Source organism: Perognathus longimembris, chromosome 1, assembly GCF_023159225.1.
Source record: "Perognathus longimembris pacificus isolate PPM17 chromosome 1, ASM2315922v1, whole genome shotgun sequence".
Classification (NCBI taxonomy): Eukaryota; Metazoa; Chordata; class Mammalia; order Rodentia; family Heteromyidae; genus Perognathus; species Perognathus longimembris.
In genome coordinates, this window is record NC_063161.1 from 100,575,968 (window position 1) to 100,599,707 (window position 23,740).

A 23,740-nucleotide genomic window follows, 5' to 3' on the forward strand; every position below is an offset into this window, starting at 1 on the left:
ATTTTACATTAGGTCTGGAAAGAGAAAAGTAGCTATCTAATTTCATCAATAAGGAACAAACAATTTCATCCCTAAATGTCTTATAATCCTTTGCCAGCATACATCTCAAGAATGTATTTCGGACAACATACCTTGACTTACAAATTTCTTTAAAGCTATCTAGTTATAGCTATGGATATATTCTAATTATATTCCCAGTTTTTTCTTAATCTCTTTTGAAAATGTCCCTCAGTGTCAGACAAGATTATTGGATTACAAATGTTGGGATTTTTTTTCTTTCACTTGTTTGTTTTTGCTGTAAGAACACATTCAACACCAAAAAGATAAAATACTCTGTATCACTGAATATATTCAAATGAACACTTTGTCAGGACATACAGATCTGCCTAAGGCTATCTAGAAGTGTAAGATACTCAGTAGTGCAAGAAAAGAGAAATTCTCCAAGAGGAGGTGCTGCTCAAGTCACTGGACCGACCATAAATTCAGATAGGGGGAAGTGGACCAACCATAAATTCAGATGGGGGGGGGTACTTCTGAGAGATTATTTTGCAAGCTAATACTGAAAATGAGGATGGATGGACAAGGTGTTCACAGCATGATGAGGCAGCAAAGTTCACAGACCTCTATGAATTCCCATTTGTACTTTATCACTCACTTGAAGGGCAGTGCAATTTACTACATTCTCCATTCCTTCTTCTAAGGTCCATTTAGCTTTACATTAAATATCTTCCCCTAACCTTTGACATAGGCATGATTGTTATTATTGTTATTACTATTACTATTGTTTTGCATTGGCATATTTTAATTTAAAACTACATGGATACTGAATATTCATATGTTACTTTGGATTATAATTAAAATATAAAATTCCAACGGCATTAACAAAATTATAGGAATCTCTATTGTTTCCTGTATTTTAAAAAAAAAGCTGAACAGGGCTGGGAATATGGCCTAGTGGTAAAGTGCTTGTCTCGTATGCATGCAGCCCTGGGTTCGATTCCTCAGCACCATGTATAAAGAAAAAGCCGGAAGTGGTGCCGTGGCTCAAGTGGTAGAGTGCTAGCCTTGAACAAAAAGAAGCAAGGGACAGTGCTCTGGTCCTGAGTTCAAGCCCCAGGACTGGCAAAAAACCAAACCAAAACAAAAAAAAGCCGCACAGGAAATAATAGGAGACCCACTCAATCCGAGTTCAGTGAATTATCTGTTCTAAATAAGCAAGCAACTCTAAAATTCTTAGGAGACAAGTAAAACAAAGCAGCTCTTCAAATTCCTACATAGCTTTCTCTCTATGCTTAACTTTAAGAACAAAATGCAAGAACTTACTGATCTGAGTTTTGGGGGTGCATAAGTAAAAAAGTCCAAGAATACTTTATGGACCAACGAGTGCTTAATCACTGCTTCCCTGAAAACAAAAGAGAGAAAAATGAGTTCTAGTCAAACAGTCATACAAAGATAGGTAACCTGGTTTTTACTAATAGGATCTAAACAAGTAAGTGGTTTTTCCACATATAATTTGTCACAAGATCGATTGTATCTTTCAGCAATACTATGATTTCTGAAGAAAAAAATATATTTCAGAGTGTAAAATTGATTTAGTGTCATCTATGACCAAGACAGAGAATGAATTTCTAGTATCTAATCAGTCAAGATAAAATCATCATTTCAACCCATTTAATCAGAGAGCACTATGAAGTAGGCACTATCATTAGAATATTACTATCCCAAGTTTATAGATATGGAACTGGGGCAAAATTAGGCTGTCCAAGGTTACATGTTTTATACCAGTAGGAATCACATCTAAGCAATCCAGTCCCAGCTTTGGTCCCAATTGCTTTGCTATGGTACCAATGCCAATGGGTATCATACATACAGGCTTCTATAAAGTCTTATAAACTATAAAATATTTGGGGACTTTTTTCAGCTTGATTTTATTCAGACAAAGTTTTGCTTATGTAGCCCAGGTTGGCTTCAAACTCATGATCCTCTTGCCTCAGATACCCTGCTGGGCTTAGAGCTTTGGGGAAGAAATAGTTCATTGCTTTTAAGAAAGTTGATGAAACTACTATTATACATTATCCAATATGATACGAGATTAGAGACAATCTTCCCTTTGAAGGAAAAATGGTTTTAAAACAAAATTTTTATATCCTCATTTAGGACAGATTAATAATAAATATGAAATATCTGCCTTTTCTGTGTAAAGATTATGCAAAACTTCCCCCTTTTTCAAATGTCTCTTGCAAATTTGTAAAGAAAAAAAAAACAACAAAAAAGCTTTCTTACTTTTGGGCCATTGGCGTTAGAATCTGTTTCATTTCATCCATAATAAGTTCTAGCTTTCCTGGATGTACCTCTAATACTTTTTCCAGTGATGGGTGATCTGCTGACTGCAACAAAAGAAAAATCAAACTCCTCTAAAGTCAATCAATTTCCTCACTTCAGAATGTGGAACAATTACAGCTATTTAAAATAAGTTTAAAGTGAGTTTAAGATGTCCATCAGACATTATCTGATTCTCACTCTATAAACATATTCTAAGATAGTCATTCCTTGGTATCTTTTTAGGGCTGGTTCCCAAAATCCCTGTGGATAAAAAAATCTGGGAATGTTCAACTTCTTACACAAAATAACATTTTTTAATAACTCATATATACTCTCTCCTGTATACTTAAAATCATCTCGAGGTATTGTTTTTGAGAAAATGGTATGGGAGAAAAACCTATGCATATCCAGTACAGTAAGAATACATACATATATATACATATATTTTTTAATTTTTTGGTCTCTGGTTGGTTGAGGGCCAGCAGTTCCAAAAATGCCATGCTTAACAACAACTATAATCAACCACCTGCCCAATGTGTATTTGCCAACCACTTACTATGTGACTAATCATAAAACTGAGTAGTCAGTTCATAAATCTTGCTACCATGTGTTTTGTGGTGGTAAGTTTTTAGTTGGATATTACTAAAATTTAAATACTACAAAAAATAAATAACAGCAACAAGTTTAGCTGAGGAACTGAATCTAATGGAGGAAACTCAGTACTCAATGCACATGCCTTGAAAGGATGGAAAATAGTTCCTCAAACTATTCTACTCCCATTACTGGCTATTCTCAGAATGAATCTTGTGCTTTATCCAAAGCCACATCTACTTACTCTCTTTTCACTCAAGACAAAATGTGAATAACGGTAATGCAAAAACATGAAGAAGAGTGGGAGGAGTCTAACAAACTTGGCCACAGCTGGCTAGGGTGGTAGCTATGCTTTGCTAACTTTTGATCTCTGACTGTACGTCACATAGAATACTTGGGTGGGAGTAACAGTTTAATTTGAAGAGGATTTCAAGATAACATTCAAGAAGAAAATTATAAGTACAATCACTTGCTCACACAAAGGGTATGAGACAGTCTCTTGAAGGACCAGTCAAGGCAAAAATTAGGCAAATGTGTTCTAAAAGTAGGCAAAATAAGTTCAAGAAAAGTATATAAAAAGAGACAGTACAAAAAACTTAGAAATGTCACCTTATAAAGTTGAAAAGTGTTCCCATACAGCTCTTCTGTCAGCATGTTCCTCTGCTCCAGAATGGCTTTGTCGTTGTAGGCATACTCCACAATGGCGGATGCTTCTGCGTGCCGCAGCAGCTTCTTCACATGACCTTTGAAACTTTTGATGATCTCTGCGATCTGTGGCTTACTTCTAAACTCAACAGAATCATGGATAAAGTAGATGACAGAAAGAGAAAGGGAGGTAACAATAAATCATAATTTACACATCCTGATACCAACTAATCAATGAGTGTCTTCCATAGAGAAAAGCTTGTGTGTCCAAAAATCAAACTGCTTAGTGTTTTCACTTTAAGCTTGAACTGACTCCACAGTCAGCATTCCTAGGTGAGAAACCTAGCTCTGCTGACTGACTGAAAGAGCTGAGCAGGTTCTGTAACCTCCTTGTGCCTCAGTTTCTTCATCCATAAAGGAGAAATAAAGTTTCTGTGAGGACTAAAAGGATTCAAAGAATACAAAGTGCCCATATCAATCCCACTAAATTCTTTAGCTTGGGAAAAAGGAGACTATGAAAAAAGGAGAGAGAAAGTCAAAGACAAAGATGCAGGGAAATAGGAAAAAAGCATTCTACATGCTCTTTTTTGCGGGGTGCAGATCCTGCAGTTAAACTCAGGACCTGTCCCTAAGCTTGTTTGCTCAAGGCTAGTGTTCTACCATTTGAGCCACAGCTCCATTTCCAGCTTTTTGGTAGTGAAGTGAAAATAAAGGGTGCCATGGACTTTCCTGCTCAGGTTGGCTTCAACATGTGATTTTGCTGAGTAGCTAGACTAAACCTCCTGGTTTAGTCTAAAATAACCAAGCAACTAACAATAGCAAAGATTTTTTTTTCAATATTCTGTCAACTATATGTCACATTTTTGTTGTTGTTGTTACCCTCAAGACAAGTACCAATTCCACCTAATTTAAGAAATTCTTCCATCTTCATATTTCTTAACCCAAAGATCTTACCCCACTCTATTCATCTGTTCCTAAGTCTCTATCCTCTAAACAGTGGTAACTAATTATGTGATTACTCCATCACTCTTCTAGAACTTTGAGATGTAAAAATAGGTCCTTAACAATGGTGAAGTCATACCATAATTTTATATTAATTTCAATAACAGCTACAAGGTAATATGCTCTAGAAATAAAAATAAGCATCTCTCTATGACCATGAACTTCTTTAACAGTGAATTTTAATGGTACTAGGAACTGAACTCAGGACCTTGTGCATGTTAGGCAAGTGCTTTTCCACTGAGTTACACCCCAGCCTGACCAGCCTTTTCAAGTAACTCAACCACAGCTGGAGTCCACAGATTGTTTTTTAAGTATATTCTAATAAATAGCAACTTACCCATACATGAGAAATTTCTTGACAATATTTCTGGAATATTTGGCTTTGCTTAATTCAACCAAATCATCTGGAGAAAAAAAAGGGCATTACAACCATTTGACAACCCCATTTCATATGTTCAGAGACAAAGGAACTAAATAAATGCACCATTCTGGAAACACAAGTATCTCTACCTGTTTTTCCCAGGAAGAACCAATACTTTTTTAAAAGTGGTCTTGCAGAAGACATTGCCATAAGATTATTTTTTAGGACACTTGGGTATCCCAGGAAAAACAAGTGACTAAAGACAACTGACAACTATCTTCAATATATAATAAATACCTCGCAGTTCTTCAAAAGCCTGTTTTCTCTGCTCTTCATTTCCATATTGAATGTAACACTGAATCACACGCGTTGAATCATGTGCAAATGCAATCTGTAGGAGACACAGTTTGAGCTTTTAGATTGCATCTTTCCAAGGAGTCATTTCTTTCTTCTTTTTTTGCTACTTCCTTGAAAACTCGTTGTTATAAGGGAAATAGCCCATTGTGGGTAAAATTGTATCTACATTGTCCAAGAGTAGAAATATGTGTTTAATTATGTAGAATATAATTTAGTTGGTTCTGCCTATCACATGTGATAGGTATAATTGGTAATGCTGTGGAGGCAGGGATAGATCATTCTGCAATATTCCTATCATCATAGTGAAAACTACCACACCATCTCAGGATTATATGGACCTTAGTTCTTTGTCTGGAAGTTGTCTTCTTTAAAAGGAAAATTCTAGTTTTAAGAGTCTATTACCTAGGTTTTCCACCAAAGTGATCAAACAATGGCTATGCTAACCAAAGATATACAAATATATACAGATAGAAGTTGAACAATCTTGAAGTCTTGCCACATAAATAATCATAAACACATATAGTATTTATTTCTCATGCTTTCACTGTAATCCCTATACATATATGCCAGCTACATCTGGTCCTCCAAAACGAAGGATCCAGTGATTAATAGTCTACAGCACCCCTCACAAATCACCAGTCACATCACAGTTTTTATAAAGCAACAGTAGCAGGCATCTTCAAAAGTATTTGTTTTCTTATTTTGGCTTCCAAACTTTTTAATTAAATTTTTTATATCAAAAGGCGAAAATAAGTCACCATCAAAGTCCTAGATTTCGGAATTTCTTAAAGGGAGATTTGTATAGAAATCTTTGGTTAATTTTTGTTGTTGTTGTTGGTGGTGGTTGGTCATGGGACTTGAACCCAAGGCCTGGATGCTGTCCCTGAGCTCTTTTGCTCAGGGCTAGCACTCTACCACTTGAGTCACCACTCCACTTTTCTGGTGGTTAATTGGAGGTAAGAGTCTCAAGAACTTTCCTGACCAGCCTGGCTTTGAACCACAATCCTCGATCTCAGCCGCCTGAGTAGCTAAGATTACAGGCATAAGACACTAGTGCCCAGCTTTCATTAACTTGTTTAAAAATCAAAGCTGTTTATGTTGATTTACAATATGGATTATCCACTATATGGCTAATAAGCTTGCTTTAAAGATACTTTTCTTATTTAGACCTCCAAGTAAGAATGAGAGACTAGACGTAAGATATTAGAAGATAGGAAAGTTGTCACACTGTACCCTGAGGAAGAAAGTTAACTACTATCAGCCCCATATATTAAATGTACAGTAAGACAGAAATTAAGTGAGACAGGATCTGCACTGCACAATGCCTCCACAGCAAAATCTGACCAATACTTACTGTCCAAAACAAACAAACCACCACCACCACCAACAAAAACCCAAGTGGTCAGAACTCGAGCCTCAAACTAACTTCACATCTACAGTCATACCACAATGACTTAAGCGTACCTGACAAATGATCCTAAGTGTGAAATTCGTTTCTTCTTTTGGTGGTCCTAGGGTTTGAACTCAGATGTGTTCTGCCACTTGAGCTACTCCACCCAGCCCAACTGTAAACTATTTACAACCTGAGCATACCAGACTACTGCTAGAGCTGTGGGAAATGTTGTATTCTATAAAGATCTTACTAAATTTATAAGAAAGAGTCAGTGACTTGCTGTAGTACAACAGTATAACTATTGGAGTTGTTGCTTTACAAGTAACTTGTCACCACATACTTATCCAAATACACAATGGAAGCTTACTACAAAACAGAAATGTGCAGAAACAATGAAAACTAAAATTCTTCATTTTTTTAATTGTCAGGATTATGTACAGAGGAGTTACAGTTACATGATTAAGGTAGTGAATACATATACATTTCCAAATACCTGTTATCCCCTTCCTCATTTTTCTCCCTCCTTCCCTCTCCTCCCCCAGCCCCTCCCCCACCCCTTGCTTTCTTAATCATTTTTCAAAAACCAAAATATAAAATAAAATAAACAGAGATCTTATCCTTAATGTCCATTGTCACTCTAGTCTACAATGCTTATGTCCTCCATGATTAGTAAGTATAAAACAACTCCTTCCAGATCAGGCGATAAATACATATGCATCTCTTCTTTTGTTTCATGTAATCTGTTCCTTCTTTTTCTCTAGTTTTCACCCCTCCCTGCTGCCCTTGAGCTACTTGGTTTGTTTTCCTCAGTGCACGTTGCAGCTACTGGGCCCTTTCTACTGTATTTGTCCCCTATTTTCCATTCATTGTGTCCTTCTTCCAGCTTCTTTCAGATGTGCACCTGTATACATCTTGTGTGAGGAAAAGGGTATAGGGTCCTTTAGTTTCTCTAAGATTGACTACAAAGAAGTATTTTGCCTTTTTATCTTTGGGGTTCTTTACAGCCTGGGTATTAAATTATTTACATATGAATTTATGTACATATAATTTAGAGTTTGTGTTTCACTTTTGGCTGCCTTTCTCCCAAGGCAGCACCCCACTCCCTTTTTCTTTGGTCTCCCTATGAATTGGTGCCTTGGGTCCTGCTTTGTCGTGTCTTTTTGTTTTTTATTTCTAACATCCATATATCAGGGAGACCATGCACCTTTGTTCTCTATGTTCTAGGCTTGTCTTGCTCAACATTATTTGTTTAAGACCTGTCCATTTCCCTGCGAATGCCATTATTTTATCATATTTAATCTCTATGTAGAAATTACATACATACGGGTACCACATTCTTTTGATTCATTCATCTGTAGTGGGGCATCTGGGTTTCCATATCTTGGCTACTATGAACTGTGCAGTGATAAACATGGATGTGCAGGTGTCCCTGTGATATCCTGGATCCTGTTGTTCAGGATAGATGCCTAGAAGTGGTACTGCTGGGTTATAGGGCATGTCTATGCTAAGTTTTTTGAGGAACCTCCATACTGTTCTCCAGAGTGATTGTACTAGTTTACAATCACACCAGCACTGCAGAAGGGTTCCTCTTTCTCTGCATCCCCTTTAGCATTTGTTTTTGCCTGAGTTCAGAGTATAGGCCATTCTAACTGGGGTAAGGTGGTATTTCAGGGTATTTGCATTTCCTTTACTGCCAGGGATGTTGAACATTTCCTCATATGGAAAACTAAAATTCTTAAATTGAATAGTGTAAAGAGTTGACAGCCTGTTTACAAAAGTAAGGAAGAAACCAAAGCAGTAGCATTTCTGTATCTAGAATGCATAGGTGGCAATTTAGAACAAATTAAACTATATGGTCTTGAAGCAAGACATTCAAATATTACTAGACTAATAAAAAATAAATTTCTCAACATAACTTTAAGACTTGTTTGGTATGAATTATTTTAAAATGTCACAGCCAGCTTGAGTCTTTAATACTCTAGCAGCAAGGGCCCCTAAGTACAATCTGAAATGCAGAACTGGAAAGACAGAGCACCAACATGATGGCACAGGTGGAAATTTTATACCTGAATTCATGTGACACTAGGCTGTAGTCAAAACAAAGGTACTCCTAAATAGGATACAAATAATCTTCAGGCAATGTGTATACAGTACCTATGAAACTCAAATGGATTTTATGTTTCCAGTGGAGTCCATCTCTAAGATCTCTCTCTCTCTCTCTCTCTCTCTCTCTCTCTCTCTCACACACACACACACACACACACACACACACACACACACACACACACTACAAAATGTAAACAAAAAATAAAAAGTCCAAAACTCTCCTGGTCCTAGGTATGTCAGACAAAGCATATGTTATCTGTATTCAATTCTTGTATAGTGAGTTATGAAAGGTATTTGAAAGTTCTAGACAAAACCACTGGAAACCACAAGTTCTCAAGTCACAATCGCCTTTTCCTAACAGCCAGGAAATTTCTATGATTTCAAAGTAAAACAATGAGTTCACTCTACTTACAGTTTTAATTTTCCCTTGAATCAACTTCTGCAAGTCACTCATCAACTTCACTCTTTTTTCTTTGTCACAATCTTTTCTACAAATGAGAAGAAACACGGTGCAAGAAGTTATTTTAAACATATGAAACTAAGCACTATACCAATATGTGCTCATCAGTTCAGCATGGATTTCCTTTTCAAAACCAGCAAACCTCTGACATTAAAATTGCTATTCCAGAGCAGCCAGACAAAAGTAATTTTCTCAGAGGGAGAAACTCATCTCACAAGGTATAATCTTATGCATCAATCTAACTCTTAACAGTCAGAATTTCAGAAAAAGAAAAAATAATGAAAGCAAGTCTAAGATAGCAAATACTTAAGCAACGCAGAACCTAGCTGATAAAATGCCCTTCCTTTTCTCAGAAATTGCTCAGGAAATATTAAATCCATTTTGATATCCTGAAACTCTCCTAATGATCCCACATATTTCTGCAATAGTCAGGTATCTAAACACTACTGCCTCTACCAGAGGATTCTGGGTATTTCCCCCAAAGAACTCAAGTGCTATGTCTTTATTTTAGCCTATATTTCTACTTAACAGGGGGCACATTGCTACTTTCTATCACCTCCAAAGACCATAAGGGTGGTAATAAGTGGCATTACCTTCTTAAGATTTCCCAAATCTGCTTTGCCCGAACGACAACATCGTAATTGGTTTTGTCACTAAGCTGTCTGCTCTGCTTCAGTTCTTTCTTCTTCTTTTTGAAGTCATCCCATTTGGGTTTCTTGGCTGCAGATTCTAAACATTATAGAAATTGTTCTCAAATAGATTTAACATTCTGAGTGGCATACAGGACTATGAATTAAGTACAAAGGATAACTAATCAGGATTAGCTTCTACTCACTGTGGAAACAAGAGGAAAATACCATTTTCTATAAATTTAAACTTTATATAAAGTTTTTGAATAGTCTGCACATTTTAAATTTGGCTAAAAACATCCAATTGTTCATTTAGCAGCTTTTTTTTTTTTTTGGTGGCGGGGTATGTGTGTAGGGGGGTGGTGTTAGAGGAAAGACCTTGTATAGCACAGGATTGCACCACAGTAAGTACTCTTGCCTCTTCATCCCAAGTGCTGAGAAGATATTATTGTTTACTTAAGCCTATCTGCCTTTCCTTCCTTGCCCCAAAAAGCTATGCCCAGAGATCCTGCACACAAAGGTTCAGACACTACTTGACACATAAAGGCCTCTGCAAAGACGACACCAGGGAGCAGTGCTTACCATCACTTTTACTGTCTGGCTGGAATTTTCTCTTCCTGTTGAGTTTATCTGCTTGCTGCAATTTGTTCTTTGGTCCTTTGTCCCCCTGCTGTTTATTCTTGAATTGCTTGATACCCTTTTTGCCAGGTTTTGTGGCACTTTTCTCAAAGTTCTTAGGTGTAATTTTAGTTCCATCTTCTTTGCCAGCCTTCCTTGGAAATTTCTTTGAAGAGCTAGAACCTGATGATGATGATGATGATAACAATAAGTAACTACTACTTTATTGAATTAATGATCCTGGGCCTAGATCTCCTTCAAGTACTGAGTTATATTTATTACACAGAATTATATATAGGTTTAGTAGGATGAAATCTCTCCTCTCAGATATACAGCGTTCAGTTTTAAACACAGTATTAAAATAATCAAACTCAAACAATAAAACCCTTTTTCTGATTATCAAGTTTTAACATCGATTTAAGATACAAAGCTTAGAAAGTAGAAAGACATCTAATAAAAACTACAATTAACCACTGTTAAATAACCACTGCTGTTGGTTTGGTGTATTTCTGTAGTTTCTGAGCATACAGTAGATATGATACATTGCTTGCATAGCTTTATATGTCTTTAATGATACATCATTAGTCTTTATATACAATGTTCAATGGTCTAATAACAGAATGGGGGTTTAAGTCTATAATAAAATATTAAACAGTTTTGGTAGCAAAGCTTACAAATGAAATAACTAAGAAATGAGACAAGACATCTATTTCTGAGACTATAACAAGGGAAAGAATAAACACTACTTAGGAGACATTTTGCTATATATGCAACCTATAACTTCTCTACTTACAATACTGACACCTGATGGAATTATAAAGGTATGACCACTTGAAATCCTAAAGCTAAAAGTACATGTTTCCTTAGTTTACCAAATGTTGGGATATAATGTGCAATGAGCAGGTGTGAAGGAAATGAAACAACCTCAGTGGCTGAGAGGGAATTCTTTTATAAAGCAGAGCAATCCTCTATTATTCTGATAATTTCGCTGAAATCCTTGTTAACTCAGAATCAATAATGAGTTCTCCCTATTTTTGATCCTAGTTTGAGTCCTGGAATACAGATTGGAATCTACATACCCCTCCATCCCAGTTATAATGAAATGACAATTTTACCACTGTTTTTATGAAATCTGTTTTTTTCTTGCGATGCCTTTGTAGTCTTTCCTTTGAATTTATTTTTCCCTTTGATCTCCATCATAGCAATTCTGGAAAACAAACACCAAAACCACAAATAATTTATTTGCTCCTCAATTAAGATCATAGTGTTGAATTTATATTCAGCATCAAGTATCCAGTTTCAGCATATAAACTACACAAGTGTAGTAATCATTGACTAGTTTCTAAGATGTATTTAAAATGGAGGATGAAAAAGGCATAACACAATAACATAGAACATACATGTACCCTGGCTACTGTGTGATGTATCTAGAAAAGGCACTTCAGCAACCATACTAAAAACCAGACTGTCATTTAGTCTCAGTGTCCACATTTTGTAACCTGTAAGACTTAGTGATGAGAACCTGACAATATTGCCATTTGTCTTCTAAGTTTCTACTCTAAAATCCAGGGACAAATAATAGGCTGTACTTAGCACATAATACAATTTAATAAAGGGTTAACAGAAAGATCCTTATATATCCCAAAGTTTCTTTAAAAAAAGTTACTGTTCAATTTGTAATAATTTCAGAGGTGGTCAAGCAACTTATAGTAAACTTCACAGCAAATCACTTTTTAAAAAAAAATTGTTAGGATGATATACAGGGGGTTATAGTTACATACTTAAGGTAGTGAATACTTTCTTGTCATACTTACTATCCCTTCCTCATTTTTCTCTCTTTTCTTCCCCCAACTTCCCCCTTTCTTATCATTTTTTTAACCTTCCCAATTATAGACATCATCATTCTAGTCTACAATGCTTATAAACTCTGTGAATATTAACCGTAAAACAATTCCTTCCAGGTCAGGTGACAGGTACATTCTTTCCTTTTGCTTAGTGTAATCTGATCCCTCTTTTTCTCTCATTTCTCTCCCTCCACTGCCCTTGAGTTGCTTAGTTTGCTCTCATCAATACCCATTGCAGGTGTTGGGCCACCTCTACAGTATTTTTTTCACCCACTTTCCACTCATTCTGTGCCCTCCTCCCAGCTTCCCTCTGATTCGCACGTGTATACACTATGTGTGAGGTAAAGAGGTCTTTTGCTTCCTTATCTTTGGAGTTCTTTTCAGTCGATATTATTTTAGGTACATAACAAAGTTGTGTTTGGGTTTTACTTTCTGGTGCCTTTCTCCTAAGAATGACCTTTTTTGGTCTCACTGTGAATTGGTATCTTGAGTCCTGTTTTCTTTGTCATATCTCTTTATTTAATTCTAACACGCACACATCAGGGAGACCATGCGCCACTTGTCTCTCTGTTCTTGGCTTGTCTCACTCAGCATTTGTTCTAGTCTTGTCCATTTCCTTGTGAATGCCATTATTTTATCATTTCTAATAGCTATGAAGAATTCCATTATATACAGGTACCACATTTTTTATACATTTATTTATTTATTTAGAGCCATTGTTCAAACTTTTTATGTACTGAAGACATATGACTTTCTTTATATATATATATATTTTTTATTATCAAACTGAATTAGAGAGAGGTTATACCACATTTTTTTAAATCCACTCATCTGTAGTGGGACATCTGGGTTGTTTCCATTTCTTGGCTATTGTGAATAGTACAGCAATGAACATGGAAGTACAGATGTCCTTGTCATAACAGCAAATAACTTTGAAGTAAGAAGTATTTGCCCAACAGGTCACTTATAGACAACAGACTTCATGGTGCCAGTGGACAAGCAACAGAGAACCAAACCTTCACAAAACCAGACCTCTGTAAGCTGCAGTATGGATCAAGGGCAAAAAAGTCATTGGGCTAATTCCTTTACTTTTCAAAGTTGTATGTTAGTTCAATTTCCAAAGTTGATCCTAAAGAGTAAGTGGCAGGTATTTCTAGATAGTACTTCATTAGTGTATCAGAATTTTCTAGACTTAATTTCTTAGAAGATGGATAGGTATCTTGAGATACACTTTGAAAAAGGAAGGGTTTGGGTTGAAATGTAGCTGAGGGAACAGCTAAATGGCAATAACCTGCAAAAGAATTTTTAGATTCCTTAAAGCTACCCATGCCAAGCAAAAGCCTTTTTTTTTTTTTTTTTTAATTTTGCCAACCTAGTTGAACCAGGATCATTTCCAGGGAACACACTGAAAAAAGCTGTTTCAATCTAAACTGAAAAATGGAGGGTGCCGAAATTGCTGAGTTTCCTTAGGGAATTTAGAACTACAGAGTTACTTTATTACCTCGCTATAGGAATCATAATTATACTTGCCATTTCTTAGCTCTTATATACATGTAGTTTTTTAGCAATCAATTCATGTACATGTTTTCTGTTTCACAGATGAGTTCTCTATACCCTTTATCAGCTTCCCCTAATATGAACAACTTTCATAATTTAACTTTCAAAACTAAGAAATTACTATTATCATAGTACTATTATGTTACAGGCTTTATTTGGATATTTTTGTATTTCTGTTTCAGGATACACTCAATTTAGCCACCATGTGTCCTTTGTATTTTGCAGAGTATGCTTCATTGGAAGAAATGTTTTTCACTAGACTTTGTTTTTTGTTGAAAAATACCACAAAAAGGTACTCTTCTCATAGCATCAAGAGGCACATGACATTGGTATGACTAACAGTAATATTAACTACCACTATCTTTTTTTTTGGTCTGAGAGTCAAGAGCAGGACTAGAGGTGGGTATGTGACACTTTCACTTATTGGCTGGTACTCTACCATCTGAGCTATGCCTCCAACCTACTTGTCAAAGTAGTGCTCATCAGTCGAATTACTATTATTTCCTTTCTATACTCTACTGGAAACAAGGCATTAATTAAATCTACCCCAAAATGGGAGGGAAATTAAGCTCTGCATCTTGTATCTGGGAATGTCTACCTGCTGCCTCATTATGTGTCTAGCAGGCACATGTCCAAGCCATAATTCCCTATATTTTACCTGTACTTTTCTGCCCTATTCTTTCACATCTCAGCTAAAGGCACATAACCTACTACACTACACTGCAAGAACCTTAAGACTTATTCTTGACAATTTCCCCTCAACCTATCAGTTATTTGAGTTCTCATGAAAATAATTTCTAACTCTCCAATTTGTACCTCTACTACCACTCCTCTCATGCAAACCATTATCAAGACTTATTTACTGAACTTCCAAATGAAGTGCTATTTCTAAAGAGAATCCGGGTCTGTCACCTTTTATTTGTAAACCACCATTGGTTTCTATGCATGAGAATGTAAACAGCAATGCTTCTCATTGAATATAAATCAAGAAAGCCCATACTAAAATCACCAAAGCACACCAAAAAAGCATTCCACCCTAACCTCTAATTTTAACTTGTTCCACCCACTGAACTAACTACCGCCCAAGTGACACAGCCCCTTACTGCCTCTGCTCAAAGTCCTCTTTCTTGGGCTTTGGCCCTTCCAGATCGCCTCTAGTCCTGCATCAGGATTTGGCTTATGGATCATTTCTTCAGATTCTCTGATCTAACCATCTCAGTGTTTCCCAGTGCTTTACAACCGTGTCAGGCTGTAACCTCACCACAGATCGTATGGCTGGAAGCGTGAGGGTACTGAGCTGACTGGTACTGAAAGTGTCCGAATTCTGCGGCTGGTTGCAGTCCAAGCACTCGGGGCAACGTGGTAGGAAAAGGGATCGCGGGCCTGCCGCTGGCCAAGTTTCCCCAACCTACCCTCTTCCCACTCCTGGCCTACAATGCGCCCTTAGAACGCTGCTTGACCGGCAGAAGAACGGAAAACCCGAGAAACATCCGCCCCGCTTCTCCGACTCCTAACGCCGGCGGAGCACCCGGGGCGAGCAACTCCAAAACCCGCCAGCCCCACCCGCACCGCACCGCACCACTCACCGCACACGTGGGGCGGGCGCCGACGCAGGAAGTCGATTCCAGACTGCCGCTTCCGCTTCCTCTTCTGCCTCGATGCTTAGCTCCGCCCCATATCCGCTTTTAGCCTTCTTCTGCCTTGGAGCGGGAGGGTCAAGGGGCGGGACTTATGGAAAACGTGTTTCTATTGGTCCGCAGGTAACACGGCCGTCTACGGCTTAAGATAGGCACCGCTTTCTTGATTTTTGGCCGCTGAGAGGATCCCCCTAGCGGAGGAACGCGTTGGCGGCGCCTGAAAGTGACGTATATTCACCCATTAGTTTCCGTGCGGGGAGAAGAATAAGATTTCTCGCGGGAGGCTGGCGGAGAGACCTGGTTGACGTGGTTGCCGAAGCTGCTTCTGTCTGTAGTCTGACCTGATACTCAAAGAGCTGACCGGTTTAGAGCGTGCACATCTGCGTTGCAGTGTCGTTTGAGAGATGAAAGACCTATCCTGAGAGTCGGTTTGAATTACAATCCTGGGATGTTTTTGTTGTTGCGTTTTAATTTTTAGCTGTGTAGCTCTAGGAAAATTACTAAGTTTCTCTAACGCTTGGTTTCTTGATCAATAAAATAGAGATAGATCGTACATACAAAGGGCTTAGCACAACGAATGGTCGTGAAAAATTCTCAGTACACGGTTATCATTTTTAAATTGCTTATTGTTATTATAAAGGTGACATACAGAGGGGTTACAGTTACATAAATCCCAGTTTTTACCACCTGTGCCTCTCCACACTCCTCTGTACAGCGCTTTGACAACAAATAAATAAAAGAATATCCTTTGTTATCACTCTGTGTGGATGCCAAGAATCCTGTATAATTTACCCTATTCCGGTGCATGTCAGATCTAGCTTTCATATTTGAGAGAAAGCACACGGTGTTTGTCTCTCTGCGCGTGGCTTGGATCCCTTAACATAATTTTGCCCTAGGTCTATCCATTTCACCTGCAAATGACATATTAGTATTTCCAATGGCTGTGTACATTTTCATTATGTGTAGATAAGTACTACATTTTTTTGATCCACTCATCTATCATACTGCATCTAGACTGTTGCTGTAACTTGGCTATTGTGAATAGAGCAGCAATGAACGTGGACATTTGTCATTCTTAATGTATGCCAGTTCCTGGATCCTGTTTTCTACTTCAGGAAATACAGGTCAGATATTACCCCATTTTACAGATGACAAAACGGACACAACAAACAGCAGAACTTATTATTTTTGTTGTGGTTTGCTTGTGCCAGTCCTGGGGCTTGAACTTAAAGCCTTGTTGCTGTTCTTGAACTTTTGTGCCTAAGATTATCACTCTACCCCTTGAGCTATGGCTCTACTTGCAGCTTTTTGGTAATCAACTAGAAATAAGAGTCTCATAGACTTTCCTGCCCAAACTGGGTTTGAACTGTGATCCTCAGATCTAAGCCATTGAGTAACTAGGATTACAGGCATGACATACCAGCACCCAGCTCACAGAATTAATTCTTTTAATAGTTGTGGAAGCTAGAAATCTGAAATCAAGTTGTTAGCCAGTTAGGGCAAACATCTTGTGAAAACATTATCCAAACATTTCTTGTCTCCCAGGTATTGTGGTTCCAAACTGTCGTATATGCATGTTTGCATAATCTCAGCCTAGGACTGCTTTCCAAACTGTCTTCTTTTCTGTCTGTTACTTCTCTTTCTGTATGTTGTAAGAAAAAGTGTCATTGAGAATCTCACTGCAAGGCAATTAGCCTTATAAAGTCTACAAGCCTTTTACTCAAACAAAGTCACCTTTTTTGGTGGTGTTCTGGGGATTAGGATATAGACATACTTTTTTGGAAACTATTCAACTCCATTATCTGGAGAGTTGAAAAATTGGCACTGCCTTCCAGTTCACTCTGTTTCTTGCTTTGGAGGCATTAGGTTTGAGACTGGTAATCTACTAGATTGTAGGTGACTTCTGGACAGAAGCTATCCTTTCCAGGCACTGCTGCTCAGCACATGTTTTATAAGTACTTGTCTGACTCGATATATGATTATTAGGACAGTCTCGGAACAAGTGTTTTCTCATTTTATAAAGAAAGGGGAAGTACTGACTTTTGTCCCCAGAGCCTCAACATAGCTGCCTCTGACCTGCTTTCTCCACTCTATTAACTTATTGGTAAAAACTCACAAAAATATGGAAACAGAATTGCTGGAGACCCATCTCAGTGTTTATTGAGCAAATAATGTAGTGGGGCTATGAAACATCTTAAAATCTTTGACAAGAAAATGCTGGCCACAATACCTGTACATAATGGAATTCTACACCATGATTAGAAATTATAAGATAACAGGAAGGAAATGGTCAGATCTTGAACAAATAATGTTGAACGAGACAAGCCTAGAACACAGAGAACATAGGCGCATAATCTCCCTTATAGGTGGTTGTTGGTGGGGGAGGGAGAAAACAGTAGAAATCATGTCTGTAAAATAACAAACTTCTTTTCAAATGGTATTTCCACTTGTTTTGGTCAGCGACTTTACATTATGTCTCTAAAACCAAACAATCACTAAATAAACATAAAAAGGTCTAGGATAGACCTATCAGAGGATCACAATAGCTCAACAGCTACGTACATAAGATTATATGAAATGAGGCTAAGCAAAATGAAATCCAAAAGATGGAAACAGAAGGATTTTATTGTTGTCATTATGTTTAATGTACTAGATGAATTTACTTTGGCGTACCCCCCTGTGGTCACTGTATATATTGTATATATGCTATCTGAACTAGGGAAGGGAAAGAAAAGTGAGGAAGGGTATAACAATATGACAAGAAATATACTCACTACCTTATTATGTAATTGTACCCCCTCTGTACATCACCTTGTCAACAAAATTTAATTTAAAAAATAAAAGAAAATGCTGGCCACAAGAAATTGCAACATACCCTTTTCCAGTCCTGGGAATGGGTACATTTGTCTGTTCAACTTCATAGAGAGCAGAAGCCCATATCCTGAAAAATACATTCAAATAGCTAGCTGCCTAAATACACACAACAGAAATCTATTATTCATTTGCTTTTTCACCAAGAGGAAGAAAAAGCTACCAAAAAACCTCAACTAGATTTAATAATGTTATTATCAAGTGTTCTGTGCTACCATAAAGTGGATTGATCTAAAAAGTAGATTGCATTAAGTGAATTTTTTTTGGGGGGGTGGAGTTGAGTAGAAAGTACCTCCCAGTTTTATAGAATAACACAAAAGGTATATCCTACAGATTGGCAGTGTGTGTGTGTGTGTGTGTGTGTGTGTGTGTGTGTGTGTGAACTCTAGGCTTTAATTTGGGACCTGGATGTTATCCCTGTGTTTTTTTTTTGCTCAAGTCTAGCGCTACCTTTGAGCCTTAGCTCTACTTCTGGCTTTTTGGTAGTCAATTGAACATGAATGTCTCATACTTTCCTGCCTGAGATGGCTTTGAATTGTGATCTTCAGATCTCAGCCTCCTAAGTAGCTAGGATTATAGGCATGAGGCACTAACACCTGGCTATAATTTGATTTTAACCCTGTAGCCCTTTAATGTTTCAAATAACTAATCATCTAAATGTAGACCACTTTGTGTATTTCTAAAAATATAAATATGCAGCAAACAATTTAGTTGAATAATTATACACATCCAAGAGGTTAATAACTATTGTAGCTGTGTGATCAAGAGCACTGACATTAGAAGCAAATGAATTTGGCCAAATATTCAAGTTTTTGTGGTCATGTGTGGCATAGCCTGAATGTACCTCAGTTTCTGCATAGCTATAAAGTAGTGTAAAAACAATCTTTTGGGGTTGTTATACTGCTCAACAGTGATGATGCCTCTAAAAATCCTGAATGAATGTTGAGAAATTCATAGCTAAAGGGAGAATCCAGAAATATCCACTGGAACTTCTGGCCAATAGCCACTTAAGCAATAACGGCTTCACCCAATGAAAATCCTAAAGGGAGCTGATTGCTGTTATTCAGTGCCTTAACAGTATCATCAGAGATCCAAAATCTTTCCATCTCTGGGTCCAACCACCATCCTCAACAGGTTGACTTTTCATTCTTAACACTTCTTGCTTTCTGATTGCCAGATCTACTCCTCAGTTTCAGGATTTATAGCAGAGCCTAGAAGCAGGATGAGAAAAGGGATGCCCTCCAGTAGGACTCGGTCCTCATCCCAAATGAAAAGACCCTGGAGGGATCGCCTTTTGTTTCAATAACCCTAGAAGTGGGTTCATAACCACTACCAGGAATGAAAGATCATATAATGTCAATTCAGCATTTGGATAGCATTCTTTTCAAGTATTCTGGTAAAATTAAAGGTTATTTGGAATCAACATTCTTGCACCTAGCAGAAGATATTTAATTTGTAACATACATGAGTTTGGTTTAAAAAACGTCAAAAATAACTAGGAGTCAAGGGAGTGTATCAGTAGTCTTGGCAGTATATCAGAATCACCTGTAGAGTTAAGGAAACTCCGTAATTCTCATTTAATGGATCTGGAGTGAGAGGTTGAGGATTCGGAAAGCTTCCAGGTCGTACTAATGTGGCAGCTAGAATCAAGAGCCACTTGTTTGAGGAATGGAGTTCAAGTTGTCCATTTGCTTTTCTAATTAAGCCTTGGAATCTCGTGGTATCTACTCTTATTACAGTGAACAAAATTAAAGAATTAAGCCTAAAATAGCCTTGTTTCTGTGTGGAGAATGTTACAGACATAATTGTATCTTGTTGACTGATGTCTTCTACAGTGATTAAACATCTTCAGACATTACAAAAGGTTGAAATTTGAACTACACACTCTCAACCCTATCCTGGAAAAATGAAAGTGTTAGCTGGTTTTCTCATAAATTCTTTATCATTTTGTAGAATTTTCTAATATTTTGAAAGAGTGTGTTAGGTGTCAGCTCCCACACATATCCCCTCCCTCAAATCAGTTCTTTAAAGTTCTAATTAGTGTATTTTTAATTAATTGGGGTTTGTTTTTCTGTTTCCCAATTGCATAAGCATTGGTAAAATGCATGTTTTTTTTTTATAGAAAGTGTAAATGAGATTTATGGCAAAGACTTAAGTTTTATTTTCAGGAACTATTAGAATGATAAATCCATGGAAAGAGTGATTGCCAAAGTATTTTCTTTTAGCAATAAAGAACTTCTCTGAATAGGGCTAGAATTATGTTTTTTCAATACCATAAATTTGCTACAAAGTGCACTAATATAGCCTGTGCATTAATTGAGCATTTATAATATTCTGGTGGCTGTCTGTTAAGCATAATAGTAACCCTCTTGTAACTAATTTTCTTTCCTTGATGATATGTTTGGCAGTAGCAAGATGAAAGTTTACCTGATAGTATTGTCACCTTTATGAAATATTGTTTTAGCCCATTATGGAGGAATGAAATAAGAATTCACTTATATCACTTAAACCAACAAATCACTTATATGTAGCATATCTACAATGTTCTATGGTTTTATAAAAGAATAATAAAGCAACATGTACTCACTTTATCATTGGAACAATTAACATGTTTATGATTTAAACTTTTTATAAAATTTTGCTTTTATGCTGTTTCCTTTGGAAAGCCATTGTTTTACCAGGTGATTTCATTCATTTATCAGCAAGAAGGACTTGATGATTGAGCATGTATTTTATTAGGTGACTATAGGGGTTGCTGAAAAGAGATCACCACTCAGATCAGACAGAAGAGAGCTTATTGGGAGAAACAGCCCTCCAGCCTGCACAAAACGCAGGCATGTAGAGAGGGAACTAATGGCAGAGAGAAATTACATAGGTAAGGGCAAGGAGTAAGTGTGATCATAGCACATGCTCACTCACAGTCAGATGGTTGACCGGTGATTGACAGTTCCAGGCAGATGATTTGTGGTAAGGCTGCATGCTGTCCTTCATGAAGTGGGTGAGGGAAAGGGGGTTGTTCTCCTGGGAAGACTTAACAGTGACCAACTATGAAACTTAATTGTTCCAAATATGACAAAAATAGCCAACAGTTTTCTAACTATTCTCCCCAATTTTTAATTAAAACATTTGGGCCTTGGGGTATTGACCTAGACCTATCTCCCTACCACATATCTCTTCCTTTTAAAAGATGAAGAAAAACATTGCCTGACTTACCTAAACTCAGTGGGATAGTTTTTCTCCAGGAAGCAGATGCCTAGCTGAAGTTAGGAAACAGAGGTTTTTCTGTGAGACAGACTGATGAAGATCAAGGGTATAGAAGAAAGGATCCATTGGAAACACTTCAGGCTGAGACACCTATCTCAGTTTGTGGAGAGAGAGACAAAGGAAGATATAAGTCTTCAGATTACAGTAAAACTGAGAACATTTTGGCTAGGATACCATGTAAAGATATTTAGCTCAGAGTCAATATTTTCTATAAAAGGAGACCCAATCTGCCTCTACACTTTCCTGCTATATTCTACTGGCTTAGGGAAACCCAAGAAGAATATGACTTCAGCATGAAACCTGCAGTCATAACAACTGTCAGACCACAGCTGTTATCTCTTGAAAGGAAACTTCACCAGTTCACTCCCATAGCTACCAGAGTCTAGCCCTTACACAATACTGATTGATTTCCCATCTGTGCTAAGGAAGCAGTTTTCCCATTGTCTCTATGACTTTCATCCTTAGTAAAAGAAGATGGAGATCAGTGGGGTAAACTACCTCCACTGTCCATTCTAATTCCTCTCAACCTCAGCTATTAACTTGGTAGGTTTGATGTTGTCTTACTCAATGGTAGACAAGTAGTGCAGCCCATAAATATATACAATTATGATGTCTCAAAGATACACATAAAAATAACAATGTTAAAACATCCCAAGGAGAAATTAAAATGAAGACATGCCACACAAACATTGTCTTTTTTTTTTTTTGCCAGTCCTGGGGCTTGAAATCAGGGCCTGAGCACTGTCCCTGGCCAGCATTCTACCACTTGAGCCATAGCACCACTTCCATCTTTTCCATCTTTTTCTGTTTATGTGTGCTGAGGAATTGAACCCAGGACTTCATGCCTGTGAGGCAAGCACTCTACCACTAAGCCACATTCCCAGCCCCACAAACATTGTCTTTTTATCTCTTGCTACTTGTTTAAAAGTAACCAGACTGACCAAGTGCCAGTGGTGCACACCTGTAATCTTAGTTGCACAGGAGGCTGAAATCTGAGGATTGTGGCTTGAAACTAGCCAGAGCAGAACATTCTGTGAGACTCTTATTTGTAATAAACTACCAAAAAGCCAAAAGTGGAGCTGTAGGTCAAGTGGTAGATCACTAGCCTTGAACAAAACAAGCTCAGGCAAAACCCAGCCCCCCAGTTCAAGCCCCAAGAGAAAGAAAGAAAGAAAGAAAGAAAGAAAGAAAGAAAGGAAGAAAGGAAGGAAGGAAGGAAGGAAGGAAGGAAGGAAGGAAGGAAGGAAGGAAGGAAGGAAGGAAGAAAGAAAGAAAAGGAAGGAGGGAGGGAAGGAAGGAAGGAAGGAAGGAAGGAAGGAAGGAAGGAAGGAAGGAAGGAAGGAAGGAAGGAAGGAAGGAAGGAAGGGAAAGAAAGAAAAAACTTGCAATGTCACTAATGATATTAAGTGTATATCAAGATTGGCTTAAAGTTGAAATGATATGTAGGTTTGGTCATTTGGGCCTTTGGAACCTGGATTTTATGCAGTAAGTGGCAGAGAAACCTGACATGGCCCAAGTGTACTTGAGAATGATCGAGAATGATCATTTTACAGATCCAGGAAAGTCCAGGGCAAGAAAGTAAAGTAGAGAACATTTGTGACAGAGTCAAAGAGAATCCATCAATAGGAGCAGAATGATCTGATGACAGGCTCTGTGAGCCTTCGAACACACAGACATTTTGATTCACATCTCTGTGACCCAACTGATTTAGCAACTGAGGATGCTACAATAAGCTGAAGAACCAGTAGTCCTCATTCTCTTGGAGACTATGTTGTAGAAAGGGGGGAAGCAAACAAAAAACAAGCAAAATGCATAAAATCTTAGATGTTAATAAGTAATAGGGAAAAAATCCAATCAGGAAGGGTGTAGAGAATCTGAGGTCTGTGAAAAAGTAGAGAAAGAAAGAGCTCTGTTGCTATTCAGAAAACCAGTATTTTGTACAGAAGGAACAGTAAAGGAAAATATCCAAGACACATTATCTGAAGAAGATGCAGACCAGTTTTGTTGGTAAAAGAGATGACAAATTTAGAGAGTTATTTGCAGAAGTGACTTGTAGCTCATGGAGGTATTGAGAAGATTTCCA

At 37.6% G+C, this 23,740-nt stretch overlaps 1 protein-coding gene across 1 annotated transcript in view; it reads right to left on the bottom strand.

Annotated features, from left to right (window-relative positions):
• Window positions 1-15,530, bottom strand: part of Pum3 (pumilio RNA binding family member 3) — a 32,644-nt gene extending 17,114 nt beyond the window's left edge. Inside the window, exons 1-10 of the mRNA XM_048340565.1 lie at window positions 15,472-15,530; window positions 11,600-11,691; window positions 10,449-10,667; window positions 9,831-9,966; window positions 9,190-9,265; window positions 5,219-5,312; window positions 4,898-4,964; window positions 3,523-3,697; window positions 2,284-2,387; window positions 1,324-1,402 (exon numbers count right to left, since the gene is read on the bottom strand). Coding sequence (XP_048196522.1) covers window positions 1,324-1,402; window positions 2,284-2,387; window positions 3,523-3,697; window positions 4,898-4,964; window positions 5,219-5,312; window positions 9,190-9,265; window positions 9,831-9,966; window positions 10,449-10,667; window positions 11,600-11,684 — 1,035 coding nt within the window. The 5' untranslated portion in view covers window positions 11,685-11,691; window positions 15,472-15,530. The remainder of the gene's footprint in view (window positions 1-1,323; window positions 1,403-2,283; window positions 2,388-3,522; window positions 3,698-4,897; window positions 4,965-5,218; window positions 5,313-9,189; window positions 9,266-9,830; window positions 9,967-10,448; window positions 10,668-11,599; window positions 11,692-15,471) is intronic.
• Window positions 15,531-23,740: the final 8,210 nt, after the last annotated feature.